General features: G+C 37.4%; 2 protein-coding genes across 2 annotated transcripts in view; one reads left to right on the top strand and one right to left on the bottom strand.

The window, feature by feature from the left end:
* The window catches only part of LOC145693221 (uncharacterized), an 85,039-nt gene extending 64,243 nt beyond the window's left edge, over window positions 1-20,796 (bottom strand). The window contains exon 1 of the mRNA XM_081769012.1: window positions 20,693-20,796. The gene's annotated coding sequence lies outside the window, so the exon portion shown is untranslated. The remainder of the gene's footprint in view (window positions 1-20,692) is intronic.
* Window positions 9,468-23,850, top strand: LOC145692309 (uncharacterized). Its single transcript, XM_081767606.1, is given in 5 exon segments — window positions 9,468-9,696; window positions 23,135-23,268; window positions 23,271-23,586; window positions 23,589-23,687; window positions 23,690-23,850. Coding segments are annotated over 5 exon segments (939 nt in total).
* The last annotated feature ends 346 nt before the right edge of the window (window positions 23,851-24,196 follow it).

The raw sequence follows: 24,196 nt of genomic DNA, 5'->3' as shown, positions 1-24,196 counted from the left end.
AAAAATAAAGTGCAAACTACGCAATAAAACACTTTGCTTAAAACGAACGCAGATACACATACATGCATTAAAATATTAAGGGACACTTCATGTATTCCAGACCCACTTCATAGCAATGAATGGATGAGCAATGAATTCATAACTATTCAATTGTTTGTAATAAACGAAGGTGTGCCGAAATTATCAAATACGAGAGAAAGTCAAAAATTATCAACAATTTCGACATAACTCTCTCTAAATTGTTCACACTGTCGTCTGTACTCAAAAGGTATTATCACAAGTAAAATTTCATTCACACTTCCAATTTTTCACATCCTGTAACGTTTGACAACCAACAATGCAGCTAAAGTTGGTTGGTTGAGAACTAAGTAAGGCGCTCTACAAATGCTCTGGTTTGTTCGAAAAAATATCAGTGTAGCAAATGGCAAAAAACTAGAATAGTATCCATGCCTCTGCAACAAATAAAAAATTGAGTGGAAAACACCGTTTTGTATTTACAGACGATTTATATCATGAGAAAGTCACACAGATATCTTACTTAACCTTAGGCATACCAAGGAAAAATCAATGTTGGTCAAACATTCATTTTATTTCACGAGTTACAGTATTTTGTGAAATCTGAATGTTTTACATTATTCGTTTCAGTGTTGCCTTCACTTTTGTTAGTTTTCAATTTTAATATATCGACTGAAACTTCATGAAAAAATATCTTTTCGTGCGATGTTATTTTACTCTCATATTTGTTTTGCAAGAATTTCTTTTATCCGCAAAACCATCATAGTTTTCATTTTTCAATGTATTATTATGTGGCATTTAATAAATAAAGCTAACAAGAATATTTGCCGGTGTTACATTATTGGTTTCCACTGTGTTTGGAAAATGCAATCAAAAAAAGAAAAAAGGACAATTTAAGAAAGTAAAAACAAGATGTTCAGTGTGTGAATTTAATTTGTGAAAACTATTGCATCAATAGAAAACGTCATATGTTTCAAATATGACAAATAATAAAAATGTACATCTTTGACACCCATTGCATACTCTAAATAAGTGAGAACTGTAATTTCATAAAGAGGAATAGACAAAAATGAAGTAAAACATAAACAAATGCGAATATGGATGAATGTTCCTAATAATATTTCAATCAGATCTATTTCCACCCTCTCGGCTAATATGTGCATGATTCTTCCATCTCATCTCTAGATGGATAACTTTGACCAAAGATAATTTATCATTCACCTTATAATAAGAAATAAAACTTAACAGTATTATTTTAGAGTAGAGTAGATTTGAACTGAATACCTTAAGATGACTAGACCAGTGCCTAGAGCACCATGTCTATTCTTCCATACTGGAGAAATCTCCTAACTTGATAGTTGTGTTCATGAAATAAAGATCGGAGAGAAAAAGAACGAAAAAAGTTTAAATTAAAAATAGAAATAAACACAGAAACTTTCAGCTTGCCGAAAGAAGAATAAAGTAGTCAAGTCTCGGTTAGGAAACCCTTTTGAAATCTTGTGGGGTACTAGTAACCAAGCAGTAGTTAGTTAAATCATACTTCCCTATTTTAACCTATATTTGGGATACTAGTTAGCGAGAAAATTGAGAAAAATGTTTTCACCAACTTTCTTGGTTACTTTATTCAAGAAGAATCAGGCGTTAATTCATTTTTAAAATGCTCGGTTAAAATATATTTCGTCATCCACACAGTGAAATTAGCAAAATAACTTTTGCCACATAGAGTTCGGCAGCTAGAGAGCATATACTTGGTGCCATGGCTGACAGGAGAAATATTGGTCTAGCTACACGAGCAAGAATAATAGGCCTAAAACAAAGCGGTAAAACTATATCCAAAGTATCTAGAGATGGGTATCTCAAGACACACTGTGTATTTATAGACACAACGTTTTGAAGAGGGAAGAGGGGAAAGTTTGGTAACAAGAAGAAGATCTTGGCGACCATTTTATATATATATATATATATATATATATATATATATATATATATATATATATATATATATTTCTGTTCAGAAAAGGCTGGAAGCTCTTTCAGAGACTAAGTCAAAAAAAGTGAAGCTAAATCCACAATTCCCATAGATCTGTACAGAGGATTTACATTTTCCCTACGTTCTTATTTAAACATTAGCTGCAAGAAGTACGTGTGTCAACGGTAGTCGAGTGTGGTGAGGCACTGAGTCTTCGGGAAAACGTGCTAAACTTGAAGGCCGAGGGTTCGAAATTCTGTCTCGGACATTTTTATTATTTATTTTTAAACATGAAGATATGATGGAATAATTAAAAATGTAATTTTTCTTACACACGTAAATTTCAAATTTAATGCATTGGTGTTATAATAATTGTTTATTGACTATATTGCATTTTCTTAACTTTTAGTTCCAAAACAAATACAGTATAAGTCTTCTCAGTTTAAAATATCTACAATATTCAGTGACACTTGGGTGGGTGTGAAATTAGACTTAAAATATCAACATAACATATAAATAATCCTAATGATCTTACCCAACGAAAGGGCGTTACTGTGTATCTTGATGAAGACAACAAATGCCATGTATTTCATTATGAGCATGACTATAACCTTACTATCATCATCATTGTTCTGCCACATTGACAGGTCCTTGCAGCAAATCAATCTTTCTCCATTGTTAAGGAATCAAAGTTTTCGATCTGCATATCGTCCAGAAGCTGACACTTTCTTCTTCCCCTGTTTCTTCTTCCTGAAACTAATCCTTCCGAACAGGGCCGGCCTTAAGTATATATATATATATATATATATATATATATATATATATATATATATATATATATATATATATAACGCTCTCCCTGCTAGTCTAGTGGTTATACCCATTTCCCTTTTTAATGTTTTTCCATCTGCAAAACGTTCTGGTGAAAACGCTCACTCTGTTCATTCATTTTAGCAGCTAATTTTCATAGAAGTAACTCAAATGGAAATGCAGACAGTGAATGAATTTTAAAACACATATTTCACTTTTGTGCCTCGCAATTTTTTAAGAAGGTTCAGTACGAGTATTTCATAGTTTTCTTCTCTTACAAGTAAACCTATCGATGTCGAAATCTAGTTTCTTGATAAAACTTGGCAGAGAAGTGCGGAATATTAAGAAACGAGCATAAGCAAAATTTAAAGTGCTTCCGTCCATAAAGACGGCCGCAATGGCAAAAAATGATTGATCAGAATAAATCATAACAATTTGTTTCAAGTTTGAAAATTTTATTTTATTTGTAAAACGGGTAAAGGGATGAAAACTAAAAACACATTAACCGACACCGGGAGGAAGTAGACATCTATTTGAGGGTATGCTTATCATGGTTGTCATCTTAAAGTCGGCCATCTGTATCTCGCTCGACTTTTTTTAAAATAGGATGGGACCATGTAACATATCAAAAAGAAATACAGTGGTTAAGTCTGTTTCCAGAAGTTTATATTTGTAAGACAATGAAGTGCACATTGATATGGATTCGTTGGTTCAAAGATAAGTTAACAGCTGTATCTTTTTGAATAGAAATCAAGTCAGGAAAACTTGATGAGAACATCGTGCGTATAATCTGTTCTTCTTATAAAAGGTATAATCTGTTTGAAATTGTTATCGACTGCAGACAAAACGAAATGATAATTACACCATCACAAACCTTAAGGAACTGATGGAAGATGGAAGACATATTTTTATTTGATTATTTCAGTTAAAAGACAAACCTTCATAAGTAGCCGCCTATTCAGTACGCACTGGTATATATTCCGCTTTCCTGATTTGATTTTTAAAAATACACCCATGGGATTTTTAGCACGAGATGGCAAAGTTTGTCTTTTGATTTTGTATTTTTCATATATCTATAATAAGTGAAAGAATATGCAAGAAAGTCGCACTGAGGTTGATTTATTTGATACCATCTCGGTATTCACGGTAGTATCATATGACCTAATCAGTAAGAATGCCAGGTACTTTTACTTAATGGGGTGTTTAAAATAAATAAGGGTGTGCACCCAGAATAATGATATATATTTTTACACAAAGTCAAAGAAAATAATATTTTTACGCCCAGGGATGTATGTAAGGAAATTAGAGGGAGTGTTAGAGAAGTGCAGAATACTCCCTGAACATAATATATATTTTTACAACAGAAGTTGTAAAAAAATAAAACAACTACTACAGCATTAAATACTGAAAATATTTACTTATGCCAGGAAAATTAATATAATACAAACTATTCATTTACTTGTTAGGGAGAGGCCATACCCTCCCTTGAGGAGTCCACGGATGTACCTATATGTTGTGTGTATTTGACAACCGAGAGTACCAGAGCTATCTTAACGGTGTAATAGCCACTTGGTTAGGTGCCCCGCGAGAAGAATGACATGTATTAATTACATGTATTAGGAGCAAAATTTAGTCATAGGGACCACAACACACTTGTTTGCTCTTGGGCCTAATATGCTGCTAGAACAGCACTGAAGAATAAATTAGACTGGAGACTGGACAGTAGAGTAGACGACACTAGTGCGGGGTCTCCATAGGCGTGGGGCTCAATTGGGAGCAATCAGTCTAATCGGCTTAAGGCTGGCCCTGCTTCCGAAGTATCTTGTAAGGTAATTCATTTCTAGACTGTGTCCTAACTAATTTCTTTTCCTTTTTGCTATCAACTTCAGTATTCTTCTTTCTTCACTCACTCTTCTCAGAACTTCTTCCTTTCTTATTTTCTCTTTCCAGCTGATTTTTTCCATCCTCCTCCATATCTACATATCGAACCTTATTACCAGGTATAATGGATATAATTATAATTGTAGGAAAAACATGGGTGAAAGTATGACTATATGTGAATATGACTGTCGAGCTCTACATTATAACAGTGAATGGAAGACTCAGAGCCCGTTCTTATAGCTACTTTTCCAGAGTTGGTATTTATTGAATATGTCGTGATAACTGTGTGAATAGTTATCTTTATTTCATTCATGATGATAATTGAGTTTACAATAGCAATAGAACACGTTTGGTGTGGGGCGTGTTTCCCCTATTAGTTCTCACCCTGCCCGGAAACAAGCTATTTCAAAACGGGATTGCCTAGTTCGTATACCATACAATATTTACAACTTACGAAAAACTTAATTTCATTCCCCCTTTGCTAACACATAATTAACCCAGACAAGTACAGCTAACATTTCGATTCTATAAGGTTGCTTACTAGAATAGTTTAATAATAAATATACCCCATTTAATTTTCTTGAGTTCTTCAATTTCCATGACCTCTCTTCAAGGAAGAGTGAGTGAAAGTAGAGAATCTCAACGTAAAAGATTTGAGATTCATTTTTTGGCAGCTGTTCTTTTCGGAAAAACAGCAAATAACAATTATTGACTGAATGTCGGATGATCAGTTTATATCCTTAACGGTTGTCTCAAATTTTCATTCACACGTTACACAGAGCAGACACCTATTGTTTTCTAGTTGTGGACTTTGCGTACCCTTTTTCATTAGCAAATTACCAAATATTTTAAAAATTCATATCGCACGATTATTTACTAAAAGCGACAAGGATATGGAAATTCTTCATAAAGCCGAGCACAACTCTTCGTTTTACAGCAAGTGGTGGATATCTATATTTGTGGTGATAAAGAAAATAAAGCGATCTCTTCATTGCAGTGAGTGAACTTTATCTATAATATAATTTTTCAATTTGTCTGTATTGTGATTAATTGGTTATCAAATATGTTTGATGTAGAAAATTATTTTATCAGATATAAACTTTGTTTGGCGTATAAATTTCTAATTACATGCTATTTTTCGTTTATTTCAGTCTAATTTCAGACCCAACCAAGTGTCACTGATTACTGTAGAGATTTTAAAGTGAGAAGTACTTGTTTTGGAACTAAAAGTTAAGAAAATGCAATATAGGCAATAAACAATTTTAACACCAAAGCATTAAATTTGAAATTTACGTGTGTAACAAATATTACACTTTTAATTATCTTATCATATTTTCATGCTTAAAAAATAATAAAAACGTCAGAGACAGAGTTTCGAACATTCGGCCTTCAAGTTCAGCAAGTGTTTTCCCCGAAGACTCAGTGCTTCACCACGCTCGGCTGCCGTTGACACAAGTACTTCTTGCAGCTAGTGTCTATGTAAGAACATAGGGAAAATGTAATTCCTCTTTACAGATCTGTGGGAATTATAGATGCAGGCTCACTTTTTTGAACTTAGTTTTTGAAAGAGTTTTCAACTTTATCTGAACAGAAGTGTATATCTTGGTCGCCAAGATCTTTTTGTTACTAATTTTTCACCTCTTCTCTCTTCAGAACGTCGTAGAATAGCCATAAATGCACAGCGTGCCTTGAGATAGCCACCTCTTTACACATTTCGGATATAGTTTTACCGCTTTGTTTCTGGCCTATTATCCTTGGTCGTGTAGCTAAATCAATATTCCTTTTCACAGATTAAATAAGATCTCTTTGTGACTTTCTCATGATTATCAATCGCTCTGTAGATACTGAACACTCTGTGTCTTCTGCCCGTTTTTTATTCGTTACAGTGGCATGGATATTTTTCTACTTACCTAATCTATGGTGTGTCAGAGACTGAAATTCATCGGAGAGGTCCAACGCAATACGGGGACAGTGCTCTAACGAGCAGAAGTGTGTACAAGTGAACAGATAAGTTTAAAAGTGGCCAAACAAACGTGACAATAAAGTCGAAGCAGGGTGTAGGACGTGCGTCAACTTCCATATTTACTCCACCGCACAGTGGTTCAGAGACCCTCAAAACCTGGCCAAAATTACATGACGCAAATCTTGGAACTAGTAGTAGTGCTGGATAGGCATTGACCTTGGGCAGTCATATCGACATGGATGTTTCAAATAATAGCGACCCGCAGTCTGTGGCTGGCTTCCAATGTAAGAGGTTGCCTGTGCACAAAACAGCAGTTGTGTATCAGCTAGAGACAACAAAGTTGCCAGTGTTGTGTTATGTATGTCCTTCGTCAACTGAACAAGAGTGTCAGGATATATTATATATGCAAAGCTTATACTTGCTGTTGGTGTGCGTAGATGTGTGACGTGATTGCAGTGTCCTGTTGGAATGAGCGTTAAAGGTAAGCGTAGCAAAGGAAACAAAAGTATGCGTGTATTTTTGTGTTTCTAGACTTTTCTTTTGAGTGAAGCCAAGTGAAGCTCAGATGTTTCTCGTACATATGAGCCCAATATCCTCGGACACTACAAACAAACCTTGCTCCATTTTGCTCGGTTGTATAAAATCGAGGGATGTTTGTGGGAAGCTGATAATAAACAAAAATGTACGAAGTGACTGAACAACAAGGGTAAACTGTCATATATATGGAAATATGTTGTTCTAAAGCATTATGTCATGAGAAGTGTAAATCTGAAACCAGAAACATGCTAAGAGGGTCAGTTTGCAGTTGAAGTAATGAAAATAAACGAAAGTAAGGGGCGGCCGGACCCTCTGGAAGGCAAACGTTTGATATTCATTCGTTTGCTATTGTCTCATAAACGAATAGAGATAATGAACAGTAACGTACCATGACCATAGATAATGTTAGTCGACACAAAGGGGATGGAAAAAGCACCTTCAGTATTGCCATCTGTAGATATTCAGTGTTGCTAGACTAAAGGTTAGCAAGGAAAGCTGGAGTAAGGTATTGAGTAGACAAATGAAACCAACGGCATTTCATAACATAGTATATTATACGTCGAATATGTGTTCCACTTTGCAAATAATGCTCTCATTGTGTTTGTAATAAAATAGTTGTGACATAAAAGCTATTTAAACTAACTAAAAGCATGTACAATTGAAACGATTGGAAATTGAAACCCTAATGACGAGAAATTGTGCATGAAGGAATAAATAGAAGACTATATACGATGTCAGCACATACACTGCCATACAAATCACAATGACAGACTTCAGCAATACAACAACAGTGTGTTGTGTGTATAACGGAGTTATGACTTACAGTATCAGTAATTATGATAATCGTAATGTGACGAACAACATAGGTCATTAATGCTGAATGGGCATTTTCTTTTCGTTTCAGACATGGCGTATCACATATCAAGACGAAAACTTGTCCATGTTTTACGAGCCACTGCAGGACGCAGGTCTGCAAAAAAGAAGCACATTGTCGCGTTCCTGAGGGGGAAAACAGCAGCGGGACTAGCAGAAGAAGCGAAGCGAACTGTGAATGAGTTTGGTAGATCAGTGCTACAGAAATTATGAAAGATTAGAAGCGGAACATGGGGAGTGGTTGAACGATGCGTTAGTGCTTCGACCGGACAATGCAGCTGAGCCTGAAACTTCTTCGTCAATGGAAGGAAGGGGAAGGACGCATACAGGCTTCGCGGCGAGCAGCGAGCGCTCGAAGCGAAGAAAGACGGAGTCATTACGATCGTCGACAGAAAGTGGTGAGTGTCTCGTATATGCGGCTGCTATGAAATACAGAGAAGAGGGTGAGTTGGAAAAGACCAAACTGCTGCATGAAATGGAAAAATCACCAACCAGGGCTGCCAAAACGAGGAGGGCTTGGAAGCAGTCTCAACAGACAACTGCAAAGTGTTATACTGCGGACGAAGCTCTGGCGTTGCTCCTTGAAGGAAATCTGACATGCCATCATTACCAGCTGCTGCGAAACGGCGCAAAGAACTTATCATGTGATATATATCTTGCATGTAATCGTGTGCTTGACGCAAAAAAACGTGCTGCCTGGAACTGATCGACGTTACCGAGTCCCAGGCGGAGGTGTCCCTGCTATCGCTGCTAGACCACACAGCTGCACGAATTGTACAAACACACGAGCCTGTGGTAGAAAGAATTACAGCAAAATATAGTATGTCACTTCAGCTCATCATCAAATGGGGATGCGATGGTACTACTGGACACGCCGAATACAAACAAGTTCCAGAAGAGGAGGGCTCTACAAACACTGACATTGTGTTCACGTCAATTGTACCAATTCAACTGTTCTATGAAAGGAAGGGATTACGAGTCGTAGTGTTGCAGAATCAGCGGCCATCATCCCCGAGATTCTGAGGGCCCATAAGGTTGCAGTTTAAGAAGGAAGCAACTGAACTGATACGACAAGAATTTTAATGTATGCAGGGACAAATAGGGGAACTGACGCCTAGCCAAATCACCATCGCAGGAAAGGTATTTGAGGTCACACACAGCCTGCATTTCACAATGGTTGACGGCAAATTCTGTAACGCGATTACGCACACAAAATCAGCACAGACCTGTTATGTGTGTGGCGCAACGCCAAAGGAGAGGAACACATTGACAAAGGGCCCTAAGCCAGTAAAACCTGACAATCTTGGATTCGGACTGTCCCCTCTTCATACATGGATCCATTTTATGTAGTGGCTGTTTCATGTTGCATACCGCTTGGATCTTCGAAGATGGCAAATTCGTAAAGAACACAAACCGATAATGAAGAAGAAGCAAGCTGACATCCAAAAGGCCATGAAGGCACAGCTAGGGCTGATCATCGATGAACCAAGGCAAGGCGGAAGCGGTACTTCAAATGACGGAAACACTGCCTGTCGTTTCTTTCAGTATGTCGATAAGGTTGCATTCATAACAGGTCTGAACCGGGATCTTATCGAGAAGTGTGCTGTGTTGCTTCACGCCCTATCTTGTGGGCTGGAGATAGATACACGTAAATTTTAAGCTTGGCCAAATGATATACTGAACTGTACCTTTAACACTATTCGTAGTTCTACATGCCCGCTTCAGTGCATAAAGTTCTTGTTCATGGATCCGCAATTATCAGTCATTGCATATTACCGATTGGGCAGATGTCCGAAGAGGCCCAGGAGGCTCGAAACAAGCATATCAAACAGTACAGGGAACATCATTCTCGTAAGTGTACGCAAGGGGACACGTTGCGAGATGTATTTCTGCGCGACTCCTGGTCACAAGTGATCCCAAAATCTCGACGCTTCGCGAACCCATGGCACAGAAGCATAGGAAAAAGCAACTGTCTCCAGCTGTACTCATGCTTTTGAAAGATATAGAGGCTCCGCACGCACAGTCTTCTGATGATCAATCCGAATAACTGTGTTAAAGACTATTAACTGCCTATCTGTCACGTTGGTTATTGTTCTGAACAAAATACTTGTTTTGTATGTACAATGCAACACGGACTGAGGAGTGTGCACATTTTGCAACCAACGTGGTACATATTTCAGTTAGAAAATATATATTTGTTTACTTTATATATATATATATATATATATATTGCATATTATACACATTTGGTGACAACATGTCTTATCTGTTTCCACAATCCGCCATATTGCATCCGCCATATTGGATCTGCAATTTTGCATTTTTTCATTTGGATAGCAGATTCATATTCAGCGACCCCCAAAAACCTTTATTTACCCAATTTCAGATCAACGGCTTGATTTTTCTTTTTTCTGACCGGCATATTGGATCCGCCATTTTGAAGTTTTTAATTCGGATATCAGAATCGTACTCAGCGTCCTCACAAACCTTTATCTGTCAAGTTTCATGGACATGGAACCACATCTTCCTATTTTGGCCACGTTTTCAGGGTTTCTGGACCACTGTGCACCGCTACAACAATGAAGGGGACGAAGTTTTGAACAGAATAGTCAGAGGAATTGGAACGTGGATCTCTTATTATGAGCCATAATCCAAGAGAAAGTATGGAATTGAAATACTCAGGACCACCAAGGCCGGTGCAAGCCTTATGAGATGGATGAGGCTGCATCAGGTGGCAAAGTTAAGAGGCGCCGGCGAAACCGTCAATGAATAAGAAAGACCACTGGCCAAACTGGCGCTCGCCACTCGCATCCTTATACTTGAGAAAACAATGCTTTATTAAATATTTTATTTTAATATTTGTCTTTTGTTGTAAATATAGGCTTACAATATATGTTAACTAATATTCCTGTAATAACCTCAGTAAAATGGCAATACGTAATACAGAATCCTCGATTCAGTATATTAAATATAAATATATTCACTCTAAAAGTATGCAGTCAACTCAGCTTAATGGACCAGATTACGTCAACGATAATGATGAAACTATCCACCTTCTATCACTTCGCAAAACAATTGAATCACCCATCACCACTACCCTTCGCGCCATAACATGACTCACTCAGCTACTGTATTTTTATGTAGAAACAACATCAGTTGCGCTGTCATATTAGTATTTACGTTCATATTAGTGACGGATATGTTAATTCTGGATCTCCTTATACTTCCGTAATGGTTTAATCTTTGATGTTTTAAATAAATACCCATTTTGAATTATGTCTGGAAGAAAGAAATAATTAGGTGCATTTTGTGGAAAACGTAAAACCGAATTAGAACAAGGAAGTATAAAACAGGCGAAGTTATTAAAAATTTTTTATGTCTCTGATAAAAATCAGTCTAGGCATAGTGACGACGATGATGCGAATGAAGACAAAGACAAATCAGTTTTCAAGAAGGTTTTGGTTGTTTGACCTATACCTAGGTACACAAATGTAAGTAAAGGGCTCCGAAAGGAAACAGAATTTACAAATAGCCTTAGATCTGATTGGCAATGTGAAAAATATATTGGAAAGTATGAAATCGATGAAAGGTCTAACTAGTATTAAGTGATTGAACGAAAGTGGCAGAGAAATTGGAAATCAGTCCAGAATTATGAGATATGAGACTAACATCAGGGTTTGAAAAGTCGAGAATTCTATTTTCCATACGAATGTGATGATAAACCTGTTGAAGCAGGATCAGGAACGACTTTTTTCGAAGTTAACATCTTTATGTGGTTTTAGACACTGAAATCAGTTCGATGTCAGACATTTAAACAAATTTAAAAACACAATGATAACTTTAAATTTCTATGTGAATCCATAGCCTTCAAAAGTTGGGGAGAAGTGAACTTACAAAGTGTTGCATCAATCTCCAATCGCTTTTGATCCACGAAAAGGAGTGTGATATTGACGTAAATGAAAGAGTTCTTACTTTCGTCGGCAATGCTGCCCCCTCAAATTTATTTATTGACACTTTCACAAATATTTTTGTTAAGAATCTTAGCCATTATTCCAGTGTCAGTTGATAGCAAGGAAATAAGTTTTTTTTTTAACTTAAACTATTAAATAATGGAATTTTGATGTTTTGTATTTAACCTGAAACTCTAAGAAAATTTTCATCTACTCTCAAATATGATTTTCAGCATTGAGCTGGGTATTGTATACACAATCATTTTATATATATTGTCATTTGTTTGAATTTTTGTTATTTATATTTGAATAAGTACAACTATTTTTGTTTATTCTTTACAAGTGCCCTTCCACAAATTTCAATAAAGTTGGAATTACTACAGTAAAATAAAACAGCCTATCTATTGCTGTGGGCAACAAACCAATGTCTTCGCGCGGTTAGCACTAAGAGTAGCAACACTTCACACACAAACAAATGTTAGCTCTATTCCTTACGAGAAACGGGGAGCCAAGTCATAGATTCGCGTCTACCAGGGCCGGCCCTGAGGATTACTAACGAAAAAGGAACTCCAGACCAGTGCCGTGAAACGCAACAATTTACGCTAGTTCGATTCTATGGCCAGGTAGCCAACTCGAAACGTTATTACTTTAACTTGTATCCGTAGCTGACATTAAGGGAAAGGAAAGAAAAGGAAGAAAAAAGAAAAAATTGGGTCGCCGATATTATTCCTTTCTTACGCTATAATTATAGACCAGTAAGCACAACGCTATTTAACTCCAGCCTCTTGCACACTAATGGCATCGTCGGTACGGAGAAAGTCAAAAAAATCATTTCAGAACAACACCACATATATTGCAATCATATTTATTTAACTCCCTTGCAAACAACGTATAATATTGGAATTATCATTAACATTAGTAATCATGGACAGCTAAACTCAATTGTCAGAAAAAAATCATATGTATTTAGTCTTAAAATATTTCAGAGAACTTCTAGCGCCAACACAACTCAAAGATAAGTAACAACAATATTTAAACAGTATCTTTAATAACAGTAAGAGAGTTGTTTACATTCCTCGACTGAATATTAGGACATAATCTTCGGTAGGTTACTTCACAAAGAGAAATTACCAATTACATTACTGTTCACAAAACATCTCATCGCAGAGGGAGTAAACATATGGCTGTGTCGATTAACCTTCCTCCCTAGGCACATAACTTCTCCACTACTTCCGCAACCAACTGTTAAGAGGGCATTTCCCTCGACATAACTTACAATTAACAGCGGCGGTAATAACAATACATATTGCAGAAACATTATAGGAAGTACAAGACCAGCCAGTAAATTAGACTCTACCCCTGACACTATCACATCAAAGTGCGAGTGGTATTGTATACCCACCGTCTTCGGCGCGCCTTACTGAACTAGTGAAACAGCGTTATAAGATATAACATACAGACAACTCGAGGATTTACATAGATTTTCTGTGTGGCGACTTAATACTTGGATTGTAAACTATATATATATATATATATATTATAATAGACAATACGGAGTGCCCGCTACTGGACAGACATGAGCTAGCCATCGCTAATCAATCTTTACTTTATCAAACGTAGTACTTGAGGAAATAGATAATACGGAATGCCTGCTACTGGACGAACATGGGCTAGATGGTAGCAAGTGATACATTATACATTTACACAACTCGGGGAAATGATTCCATTCAAAGCAAGAGAGAAACGGTGTTGATATCAGACTACCCCGCAGGCGTATGATTCGACTTACTGGATAGAGACTCACTTTCGCTTACTCGGACATGTTACGAACAGGATTTACTTTAGACGACATTTTAGACATTATAAAATTGATACACATGTAGTATGTAAATACACTGAGGAACCAATGATTAATAAATGTATGTATATTATTTGCTTTATAGACAATTTGAGACAATAGAGTAAACTCACGACGGTAATAATATAGCACTAGATATTGTAAACAGAGACAACTTGGACGAATTATATGAACAGTGGACAAATTTCTTCACAGTTTCCTGGACGACATTACTTCTTTCGCAGAATGGAATAGAGAATAATGAAACATAGTTACCTGGGACGGTGACCAAAGCTCACCCAACCTTTTTCCCGCTTTACGAGTAGACAACATTGGCACCACAGGTCAGTGCAAAGGGCTCCATTCGGGGCAGCATCCTAGGGTGGCGACCGGTTCCGATGACTTCTTAGGCATTTCACCACGTAGCAGCCGCAACCTTAACCTTGGCGCAGGTTGATCAAACGGTAACCTTCTTGGTTAATAGCAAGCAAGTACGCTTCCCGACTACTCTCACCAGGTAGACAAGATTTTTACTGCAAAGCTGCTGCAACGCTCACGTTCACAACAACGACCGCAGTCAGGAACATTTAAGTCCCACAGAAGCAGGTGGAATCAGACGACGAGTAACAAAGGACGGAGTCCCATATTAAGGAAAACAGAGGACGGGGAATCACTACTTCAAGAGGACGAGGCCATACACAATCGAATGTGGTCCCAGAGACAAGTTTAGAGAAGGACTATCGAACTTCAGCTTTCATCACGGCAGTGATTAGCGAGTGCCACACCAATTCCAGCAATATTCTGAACACGCACAAGCTGAGTGTTTATGGGTGAATTATTGTAATTCACTGCACGTACACTAATCCAACCTCACTGTTCGACCACGGCAGCTCTTAGAAAGACATTTGTAATAGAAAACGATCACTTACTGCACAATTCGCAGTAATTTCGTGTCTAAGGACATGAACAGAAACTACGCCTCCATCCCAACCTCCGCCACGTTTCAGTACAAAGAGCTGAGACAAAGGGGAGCACGCTTCCGCAGCCCGCTCGCTTTTGATTGGTCGCTCCTTACTACGCATCAGAGCGTAATACCGAAACAACAACGTTAATAATAAAATATATATGACTAAATAAAAATAAAAATTATATAAATAAACGTTTATATATGTATGTTTATAATTAGTCCCTCTGTTTAAACGAAACACAAAATTTCAAAATTATTTCAAACAGTCAGCGCTATTCTCAGAAGCCGCTCAACGCAAGACATAGGCATACAAAGAAAAATAGCATATTCTGATTACATACAATAGTCCAATTGTCGACCATCTTGAATCCTTCACGAGAGTCGAGAATTAAGAAAATATAAAAGAAAATAGCATTTACTAAGAGCTAATTGGACATTTCTACGAATAATCTCTTTGAGAAAATGTAACGCTCAAAGAGGAACGTTACAGCCGGACAGGCCATGTTGGCTACTTGGCGATCACCAGGGGCCCGAGGGGCCCCGTAGGGATCACGAAGCCCAGGACCTGTAGTCCTGGTCGAATTTTCACGATAGCAAATGCTTTCTTGAGTCTTCCTACCAAAAACGTTGCGAAAACCTAACTTTGTCTTCCCGAAAGAAGACTTCCCACTTGCTGGTATGACTGTGGCCCCATGAGCCAGTAAAACTTCGTACTTAGCAAAGGCCCCCTCTAATCGGTAATGACCCCTTGCGCCTCTTCGGTTTCACATGTTGTCTCATGCGTACACAGATAAGTAAAAACCATTTCTCTCCTTTACTTTTTATGTTTACAGAAAAAGATCTATTCCAGATTGTAGACAAAGAAAACGAAATTCAGGGATATAGAAGCAAAATCTATTAAACCCATTTTTCAATTTTGTCAGGAAACGAAACAAAACTGACTCTCTTGTGTCTCAGAATTGTTGAACGATAGATTTTACTCATCTATACTAAGTAATGATCACTATGCAAGGAATACCAGTATTCTATTTCTGTTGACCATCTTAAAAATAAAACTAAAATAATTGGTTGCAGACAAGGATCTAAGAAGGCATATATGAGGATTTTAAGACAAATTGAATTCAAATTATGTCGAATATTGTACACTCATAAAAAATACATATAACAATAAAAAATACGTAATCATAAAAGTACATGGGAGCTCACATGAGCATTGGGGCCAGGTTCCCCAGGATCGGCGCTCTTGTATATGTATATATATGGGGTTCTTTAAGGACCGACGCCAAGGACCCTCAACTTTGCTCTCAACTCCGACACTGTTCCAAATTTCCGCGGAAAATCATTGGCATTTGCAACACACATTTCTTTCATAGTAAATAAAACTGGGATGGATTATAAGAGTTGGTAAGGATTTCAGAAAAATTGAACATCTCAAAGTACAGTACTTGGTTTCGCGTACATCAGGTCGAAACTGGGATATGCTTCTCGAATATGGAATCCGGACTATATCAAATATACTAACAAAATCGAAAACACAATTCATTTTTTTTTTTTTTAATTCTCACTTTCAATAAGACTCACAAGGGAGGGTCACGCAATGGCTCCGCTGAGATCCGAACGAGACAATTGTGTTTGCATTTGATATAACTAGACAAATCCCAAAGTTATACGTGCCACCGGGTGGAATATCGTGGGTTACAACATATTTTGTAATGTAAAAGCTAAAAAAAAAAAAAAAAAAAAAAAACTGGCAGAATAGTTTGAACCGTCATTTGTTCAAAAACAGTTGGGTAGATGGAAATGTTGAAGAACACGTATCCCATCATTTTCAAGGACAAAATTTTTGGGGTAAAAAATTTGCCCAATGGTCCCCTACAGATTCCCAGACGGGGCCCAACTCAAAATTTTCAAATGGCAAGGGGGTTAAATAGCACATCGTTTAAAAGTTGTTGTAAAATGAAAGAAAATGGATTAAGTCTCGACTCTCTACGACAATCCCGTGCAAAACGGCGGGAGGTTAGTCCTGGGACTGACAATACTTCTGTATGCAAGTCCGTGCATGGAGGAAATTATTACTGAAATATATTCTTGTGGCCAGAAGGAAGTAAAAAAAAGTTGGGTGTTTGCCCCTCACCCCCCAAACTTTTTTGCAATGGTGGCTTCAAGATGGCGGCCATGGAAAATCACCTGTAACAATTTTAACACTTTGTAACTTGTTAATAAATAAAAATTGAAACACCGTTTTACGCCTGATGAAGGAAAATGGATATAAAATTATTTTTAATTGAAATTAGTTATCATGTGTGGCCGCCATATTTAATAATGGCGCCCTAAATGGCAAAAATACTGTTTCGTTTATGTATTTTTTGTCTCCAGCATCAAATAATATAGTATGCTACCAAGATATTGAATATTTGTGAAGTATACAAAAGAGTTTACATTAAGAGCTTTCGAACGGTATCAGAATCATTGTTCTATCTTTTAAAATAACGAAAATATTCCACTTTGTATGGAGCAAAGCGCAGAGGCTTGTGACCTGTCAATGGCTGTAATTGGCGCAGCACTTGAATGCCTTGAAAATTCCTTATGCATTTTATTTTCATACGGGTATGTAAGTAAACGAACTTTGTAAAGCACGTTTATTCCTCTACCACTTTTTGTAATGTAATAAAAGTTTAATAATAATAATAATAATAATAATAATAATAATAATAATAATAATAATAATAATAATAATAATAATAATAATAATAATAATAATAATAATAATAATAATAATACCATTTATTGCGTATTTTCCTTGCTGTTCATTTAGTCTCGAGCTAAAATATAACTTACAATAGTATTAACTCAAAATAATTTAGGTATATGGATTTTACAATCAATTTTGTCTTTTGCGATACTTCTTCACTTACAGAACAAGCAGCACTCGATTCGTGACGAACGTGCATTAGAAACAAAACATATATGTCTTGTTACGGAACGAAAGGACAGTTGAAGTGAATCGAAATTCAATTGTTCTTTAGTCTTCCTATTGCTTCTAAATGCATAATAGAGAAAAATAGAGATTTAGATTTGTACTGTTATGAATGACATAGGTTTTAAGCGGTCATCTTGGATTCAAGGTGGCCATAGACTTTTCAATTAAGCTTTTCTTTACATTTTGACCCACCGCCATTTTGCACAGGGTTATCGTAGAGAGTCTAGACTTAATCCATTTTCTTTCATTTTACAACAGCTTTCAAACGATGTGCTACTTAACTCCCCTTGTCAATTGAAAGTTTTGAGTTAGACCCCGTCCGGGACCCTGCGGAGGACCCTGGGGCAAACTTTTTTATCCCAAAAGGTGTGTCCTTGAAAATGATGGAATACGTGTTTGCCGAATTTTCCATTTACCCAATCGTTTCCGAACAAATGACTCGGTTCAAACTATTCTGCCAGCTTTGTAGCTTTCTCATATACAAAATATGTTGTAACTCACGATATTCCTCCCGGTGGCACGTATAACTTTGGGATTCGTTTAGTTTTAGCATATAAAATGCAAACACAATTATCTCGTTCGGATTTCAGCGGAGCCACTACATGACCCTCCCTTGTCAGAACTATCCCAAACATGATTCATCCTCCCAACTAAACGCTAATTTTCATTTACCATACTTGGAAAGAAGATCCTTTTACTAATGACCCTGTTTTTCTTTTTTTAAATAAAATACACAATAGAATCGATGGTATTGACTTGTTAGAAAAGATCAATTTTGGGATCCCTCATCCAAACAAGCGAGATCGAAATAACGTTCTGTTTTTTTGCAATAAAACTAAAACAAAAATCTTAAAGAAGTCTGCTACATGGTGGATGTGTGTTTCCTACCACAGTGTTCACTACTTTAGATCGGCAATAGATATCCTTAATGGCAATGAGATTAATTAAAAATACAACTTGATAAGTTATGTTTAGAAACGTTATAATCAGTATCTTGTGCGTATGTTATATTTTAATAACATACATGAACAGTTTTAATACTATTATGTTACTTTGTTATAGAATATTAATAGATAATAGCATGAATAATTACTATAACCTAGAATACTATAATTAGGTAGTAGCCTGTTGTATTCTTCTTCTTTAAATAAATAAATACAGTGCTAAGTGGAAACAGTGGACAACAAATCTTGTGCAGCACGTTGATAACTTTTAGCGTCACGTAATTTTCTCTGATGAACCCATATTTTCCCAATTTTCCTCCAGCAGATGCACATAGGTCTGAAGACAACTTCCTCAAGAATTCCACTTGGATTGCCCGTAAACAAAGTTAAACATGGAGGGTTTTTACTTTTGGTCTGGAGAGTCATTTGGAGCCCTGGGTGTTCCGAGTTGCTGGAATGTGTTGGAGCGCACAACAGCGATGGATACATCGATTTTTTTTTTTTTTTTCAGAGTCTGCTACTGCTATCGACATTTTCCACTGAGTTGCTAGCAAAAACAACTCTGTTTATAGAGGATGGTATCCTTTGCCATACTGTCAAAAACACTCAAACATGACAGACACAAAATAGCATCCAAAAATTGGCATTAGCTGGTCAGTCTCTAGATATGAACCCAATTAAAAATGACTGGACTATCATCGGTAGATCGTGCCGTCAGACGGCGTCCCTAAAAATCCACTTCCCGTGGAGAACTTCACTAATGTTAGCGTGAAAAATGGACAAAAATACTCCAGGCCAAATTCACGGAACTCAATATTTCCATGCCCCAACGGATTTAGACTTTGCTTTAAGCTATACATGTCAATTAATAAGATATTAATCTGTATCCTTTGGTTACTATTTGGTTTCTGTATCAAGTGGGTACAGGTCAACAAACGGGAAAGCTTATAAATAGAAATCTCTATTTACTTATGATATGTCTATATTTTTTCTTTAATATAATATTAGAACTTAGAAGAAGAAGCTGAAAATTGAGAAACCTGGAATAAACATTTCCAGACCCGAAACTAAGGAAAAAGATTTTATTTTAATCTCAAAACCTACAAATAGCAGAATGCTTAATAATAATAATAATAATAATAATAATAATAATAATAATAATAATAATAATAATAATAATGTATCTGTATATATTCTGCTAGATGTTGCCAAACCTACAGCATAGTTGCATAAACAAACCAACGCAAATATAGTAAACACACTATTAACACCGTACAACGTATAGAAAGTAATTACTTTCAAAAACATGGAGACACGATGGGCCTCACAAGCATGCTGTCAATAGTGGGCCGAGTCATTACGCAGTCAATTGTAAATTAAGGAAAGACTAGAATAGTTCTTTCAAATTCGTTCACTCTGAAACATACTCTCAAATAATATTTATTGTTTTTGGCTAGTTTAAAGTAAACGTTGAAAAGTGTATGCAAATAATAATAATAATAATAATAATAATAATAATAATAATAATAATAATAATAATAATAATAATAATAATAATAATAATAATATAAAAAGAAACGGAAGTATATGTCGAGGACATTCTACCTAATTTAAAGATGGCTTTTGGGGAAATTTTGATGAAACTTGTAGTTCTAAAGAAGAATGAAATAGAACGAAAGGATCAACGACATAAGAAATGTGTTAATTTGCTGGTGAATTAGAAAATAGAACAGGAGGAAACACGATGTTATTGTAGGATAAAAGTGTGTATAGTGTACGATTTTAACGACGTAATTCCATAGATATAGTTAATGTACTCTAAATCCTGGAAGGCTTGTACTACTACATAAAAATAGTGCCATTTTTTATTAATACAGTAAAAATACACAGATATTAATATAATAAAAATAAACAGAACGACGTAACAACTTTCTACAACTACTAAAATATTAAGCATTACACATACCAGATAGAAATGAGGCCAATATGCAATTAATACAAGAAGACAGCTTCCAGCAGAATTTTGCGGCAAGAAGAAAATAATACCCACCCTATTTGTTCTCATCAAATATAAAAGAAGACTGAATAATTTTAAAACGTAATTGTTGATTATGTTAACGGTTAATTTTGAATAAAACAAAAAATACTAGTTTATTATTAGCAAGCTCTTTAAATTAGCATTCAAATTTAATGATACACGAATTCAATTACAAATTAAAGGTATGGGCCACCGCATAGGCGTCTCTGGTATGTAAAAATTGAGGGGGACGACTAGAAGAAAGAATGTTTGCATACCCTGACTAAATTTCCATCAAAATCGTGAGCTACTTGAGTTAGCGGGTTAGAGTTTCTACCTCTACCAGTATAATTAATCATAGTCTTCCATCTCTGGACAGTCCCTTGCTACATATTAGAAGTTTCTGTATAGGGAACGTTAGGGTCCCTTTATGTCTATTGTATAGTTCTGTCTTTGTTGAATTTCACTACTCAATTCCCAGTTCAACTTTATACACATTATGTCCATGCTTTCTTTTCCTAGTTTTGTAAAGTTTCGTCTGCAGTCCATATTTCTTTGCTGTGCTACCTTCATAATATCGTATCCCTATTCTCGATGTTCAAAATGTTCCCACAACTAGTTTGTTCCTAGTATCTACTCCCTTTCAAGTGATAATTTCTTCTATATTCCAAACAAATCTCTTTTCTTCCCCATCTTTAAACTGTTCAATAACTAACTTGTCTCCTGCTTTTCATTAGATATATTTTTTTCAGTGGGAATCCATCACAGTCATCTCAGGATTGTGATATGACAACTTTTGCAATTTTTTAAAACCATTATATTCATTATCTTTGTCTTGATATAGCAATTATATGCTTTAGTGCTATCCATTACTTGTACTCTATCTCTTGTTTTGATCCGATCATACTACGGTATTCAGAAAGGAATTCCTTCTCAGAAGTTAAATTTCATACAAATACAGATGGTGATCAGAAAAATGGAAACACCTGTAGTTGGCAACACGTCAGATGTATGGGTTAGCAGTGGTGTCGGCGCCCGCAGCGCCGGACCGCTGGTGGTGGTGTGTTAGGTCGGTCTCCATACTACGTCAGGCGCAGTGGAACAGCAGTGTCCAGTGGCTGCAGCAGACGGAGGTAGTGTAAAATGGGAGACCTCTCAGAGTTTCAAAGAGGGCAAATTGTTGGTGCGCGGTTATGTGGAGTGAGTGTGACGGCAGTGGCTACTGTGTTAGGTGTGTCGCGTGGGACAGTGTCGAAGGTGATGACGGCCTACACAACACACGGGAAAACCACATCGGGGAAGCAGAACAGTGGGCTTAAGAAAATCATGAGTGACAGGTCACACCGGGTATTAAAGCGCATTGTCACGCAGAATCGTCGTGCCACTGCGGAGCAAGTGACGGAGGAACTCAATCAGCACCCCCCCCCCCCCCTGTTTCGACAATCACAGTCCGCCGCGAATTACATGACATGAACTTACGGGGTCGTGTTGCACGGGCCAAACCGCTCATCAGGGTTCATAACGCTTTCGCACGCCGCAAATGGTGCCGCAACCATGCAACTTGGACCGTTGAGGACTGCAAACGTGTGATATGGTCGGATGAGTCATCCTTCATCATATTCCCAACCACGGGCCGTGTTTATGTGTGGAGAACGCCCAAAGAAGCTTATGATCTGCAGTGTCTTCGCACAACTGTGAAACATGGCGGCGGCTCGGTGATACTGTGGGCGGCCATATCATGATTTTCATTGGGTCCTGTGGTCACACTTAGCGGACGAATCACTGCCAACCATTATGTCGCAATTTTAGGAGACCACTTGCATCCTATGCTCCGGATGTTGTTCCCGGACAATGACGCCATCTTCCAGGATGACAATGCACCCATTCACACAGCTGGCGTTGTTGCAGCGTGGTTTGAGGAACATCGGGATGAAGTTCCAACACCTCCCCTGGCCCGCCCAATCCCCAGATCTCAACATAATTGAACATCTGTGGTCCGACTTGGAAACGCGACTCCGGCGACGATTTCCACCTCCATCCTCTCTCACAGAACTGGCCGATGCCCTGCACGAGGAATGGTGTAAAATTTCACTTGCTACCATTCACGACCTCTATGCCTCCATCCCACATCGCATCAAGGCTGTTCTGAAGGCGAAAGGTGGCCCGACACCATATTAATCTGGTAAGTTGCAATTTCGTTCAGGTGTTTCCATTTTTCTGATCACCATCTGTATATACATAGTGTAATACTACTACTTAAGAACAAATATAACATTCATGTATTTCTCTTTTCTTTACTTCTTCGGCATACATGGTCCATTACGCATAATTTTATTATGACGCGACTATCCATGGCAGCGCGGTAAATATGGTGGGGGTCGGGCAATGTAGTGGGGAACTGCCTTTCCAAAGCAGCCGGTCGCCAGCTTGCTCCAAGCAGTGTGAGCGGAAAGACGTGTCTCCGCTTCAAGTGTTGTTTTCGACTTTGTAACACAGCGCGATGGAGTGTTCGCTTGAACAGCGATACATCATCAAGTTTTGCTTGAAGTTTGGAAAGAATGCAACCGAAACATTACAGATGCTTCAAGAGGCCTTCAAGGACGATTGCATTTCAGGGTCACAGCCTGGGAGGTGGCACAAGGCGAAAGCACCAATGAGCAAGTCTCGCATCAAAACGATGCTCATTGTCTTCTTTGACGTCCGACGAATCGTCCATTTTGAGTTTGTACCGCAGGGGCAAACTGTCAACTCAGCTTTTTACCTGGAGGTGCTTAAAAGATTGAAACTCCGGGTCACCCGCGTGAAGGCTGACATCAAAGACACGGTCAAGCTTCACTATGACAATGCCCACAGCCACACCTTCTTCATCGTTACCAACTTCCTGGCCCGGAGCAACACCCCGGTGGTCCCTCATCCCCCTTCCAGTCCCGACTTGGCTCCGTGCGACTTTTTTTGTTTCCCCGACTGAAGAGAGAGCTGAAAGAACAGCATTGGGAGACCGTGGAAAACATCTAAAAGCATGTTACAACGTTCCTGAGAGGCATTCTCGTCGAAGACTTTCAAGGTACCTTCCAGGCGTGGCAGACACATCTCCGCAAGTGTACTGATGCAGGGGAGAGTATTTTGAAGAATTTTAAGCATTTGTACAGGTACGATCAATAAATCTTTTTTTTTTTTTAGAAAATGCGTATTACTTTTATAATGGACTCTGTAAGTACTTCAGCCTTCTTCAATTTCCTTTTATACACAGAATTTTTGGGATACACGTCTCCCTGTCCCCCCGCCAGAGACGCTCGTGGACCACCGCACTAAAATTTCTCCCTTTCACTTCTTAAATTGAATCATATTATGTTGTAGTTATTACAAAATCGTTATTTTGTGATATATAAAATGTGAACATTCCATAAATAAATATTTTATTACAAAGGTAACCAAGAAAGTTCTGTCGCTTTT

The sequence above is a fragment of the Thermobia domestica genome, chromosome 8 (assembly GCF_964235325.1).
Source record: "Thermobia domestica chromosome 8, izTheDome1.hap1.1, whole genome shotgun sequence".
Classification (NCBI taxonomy): domain Eukaryota; kingdom Metazoa; phylum Arthropoda; class Insecta; order Zygentoma; family Lepismatidae; genus Thermobia; species Thermobia domestica.
The sequence above is the reverse complement of the archived record's forward strand: the minus strand, read 5'-3'. Positions and strand labels throughout refer to the sequence as shown.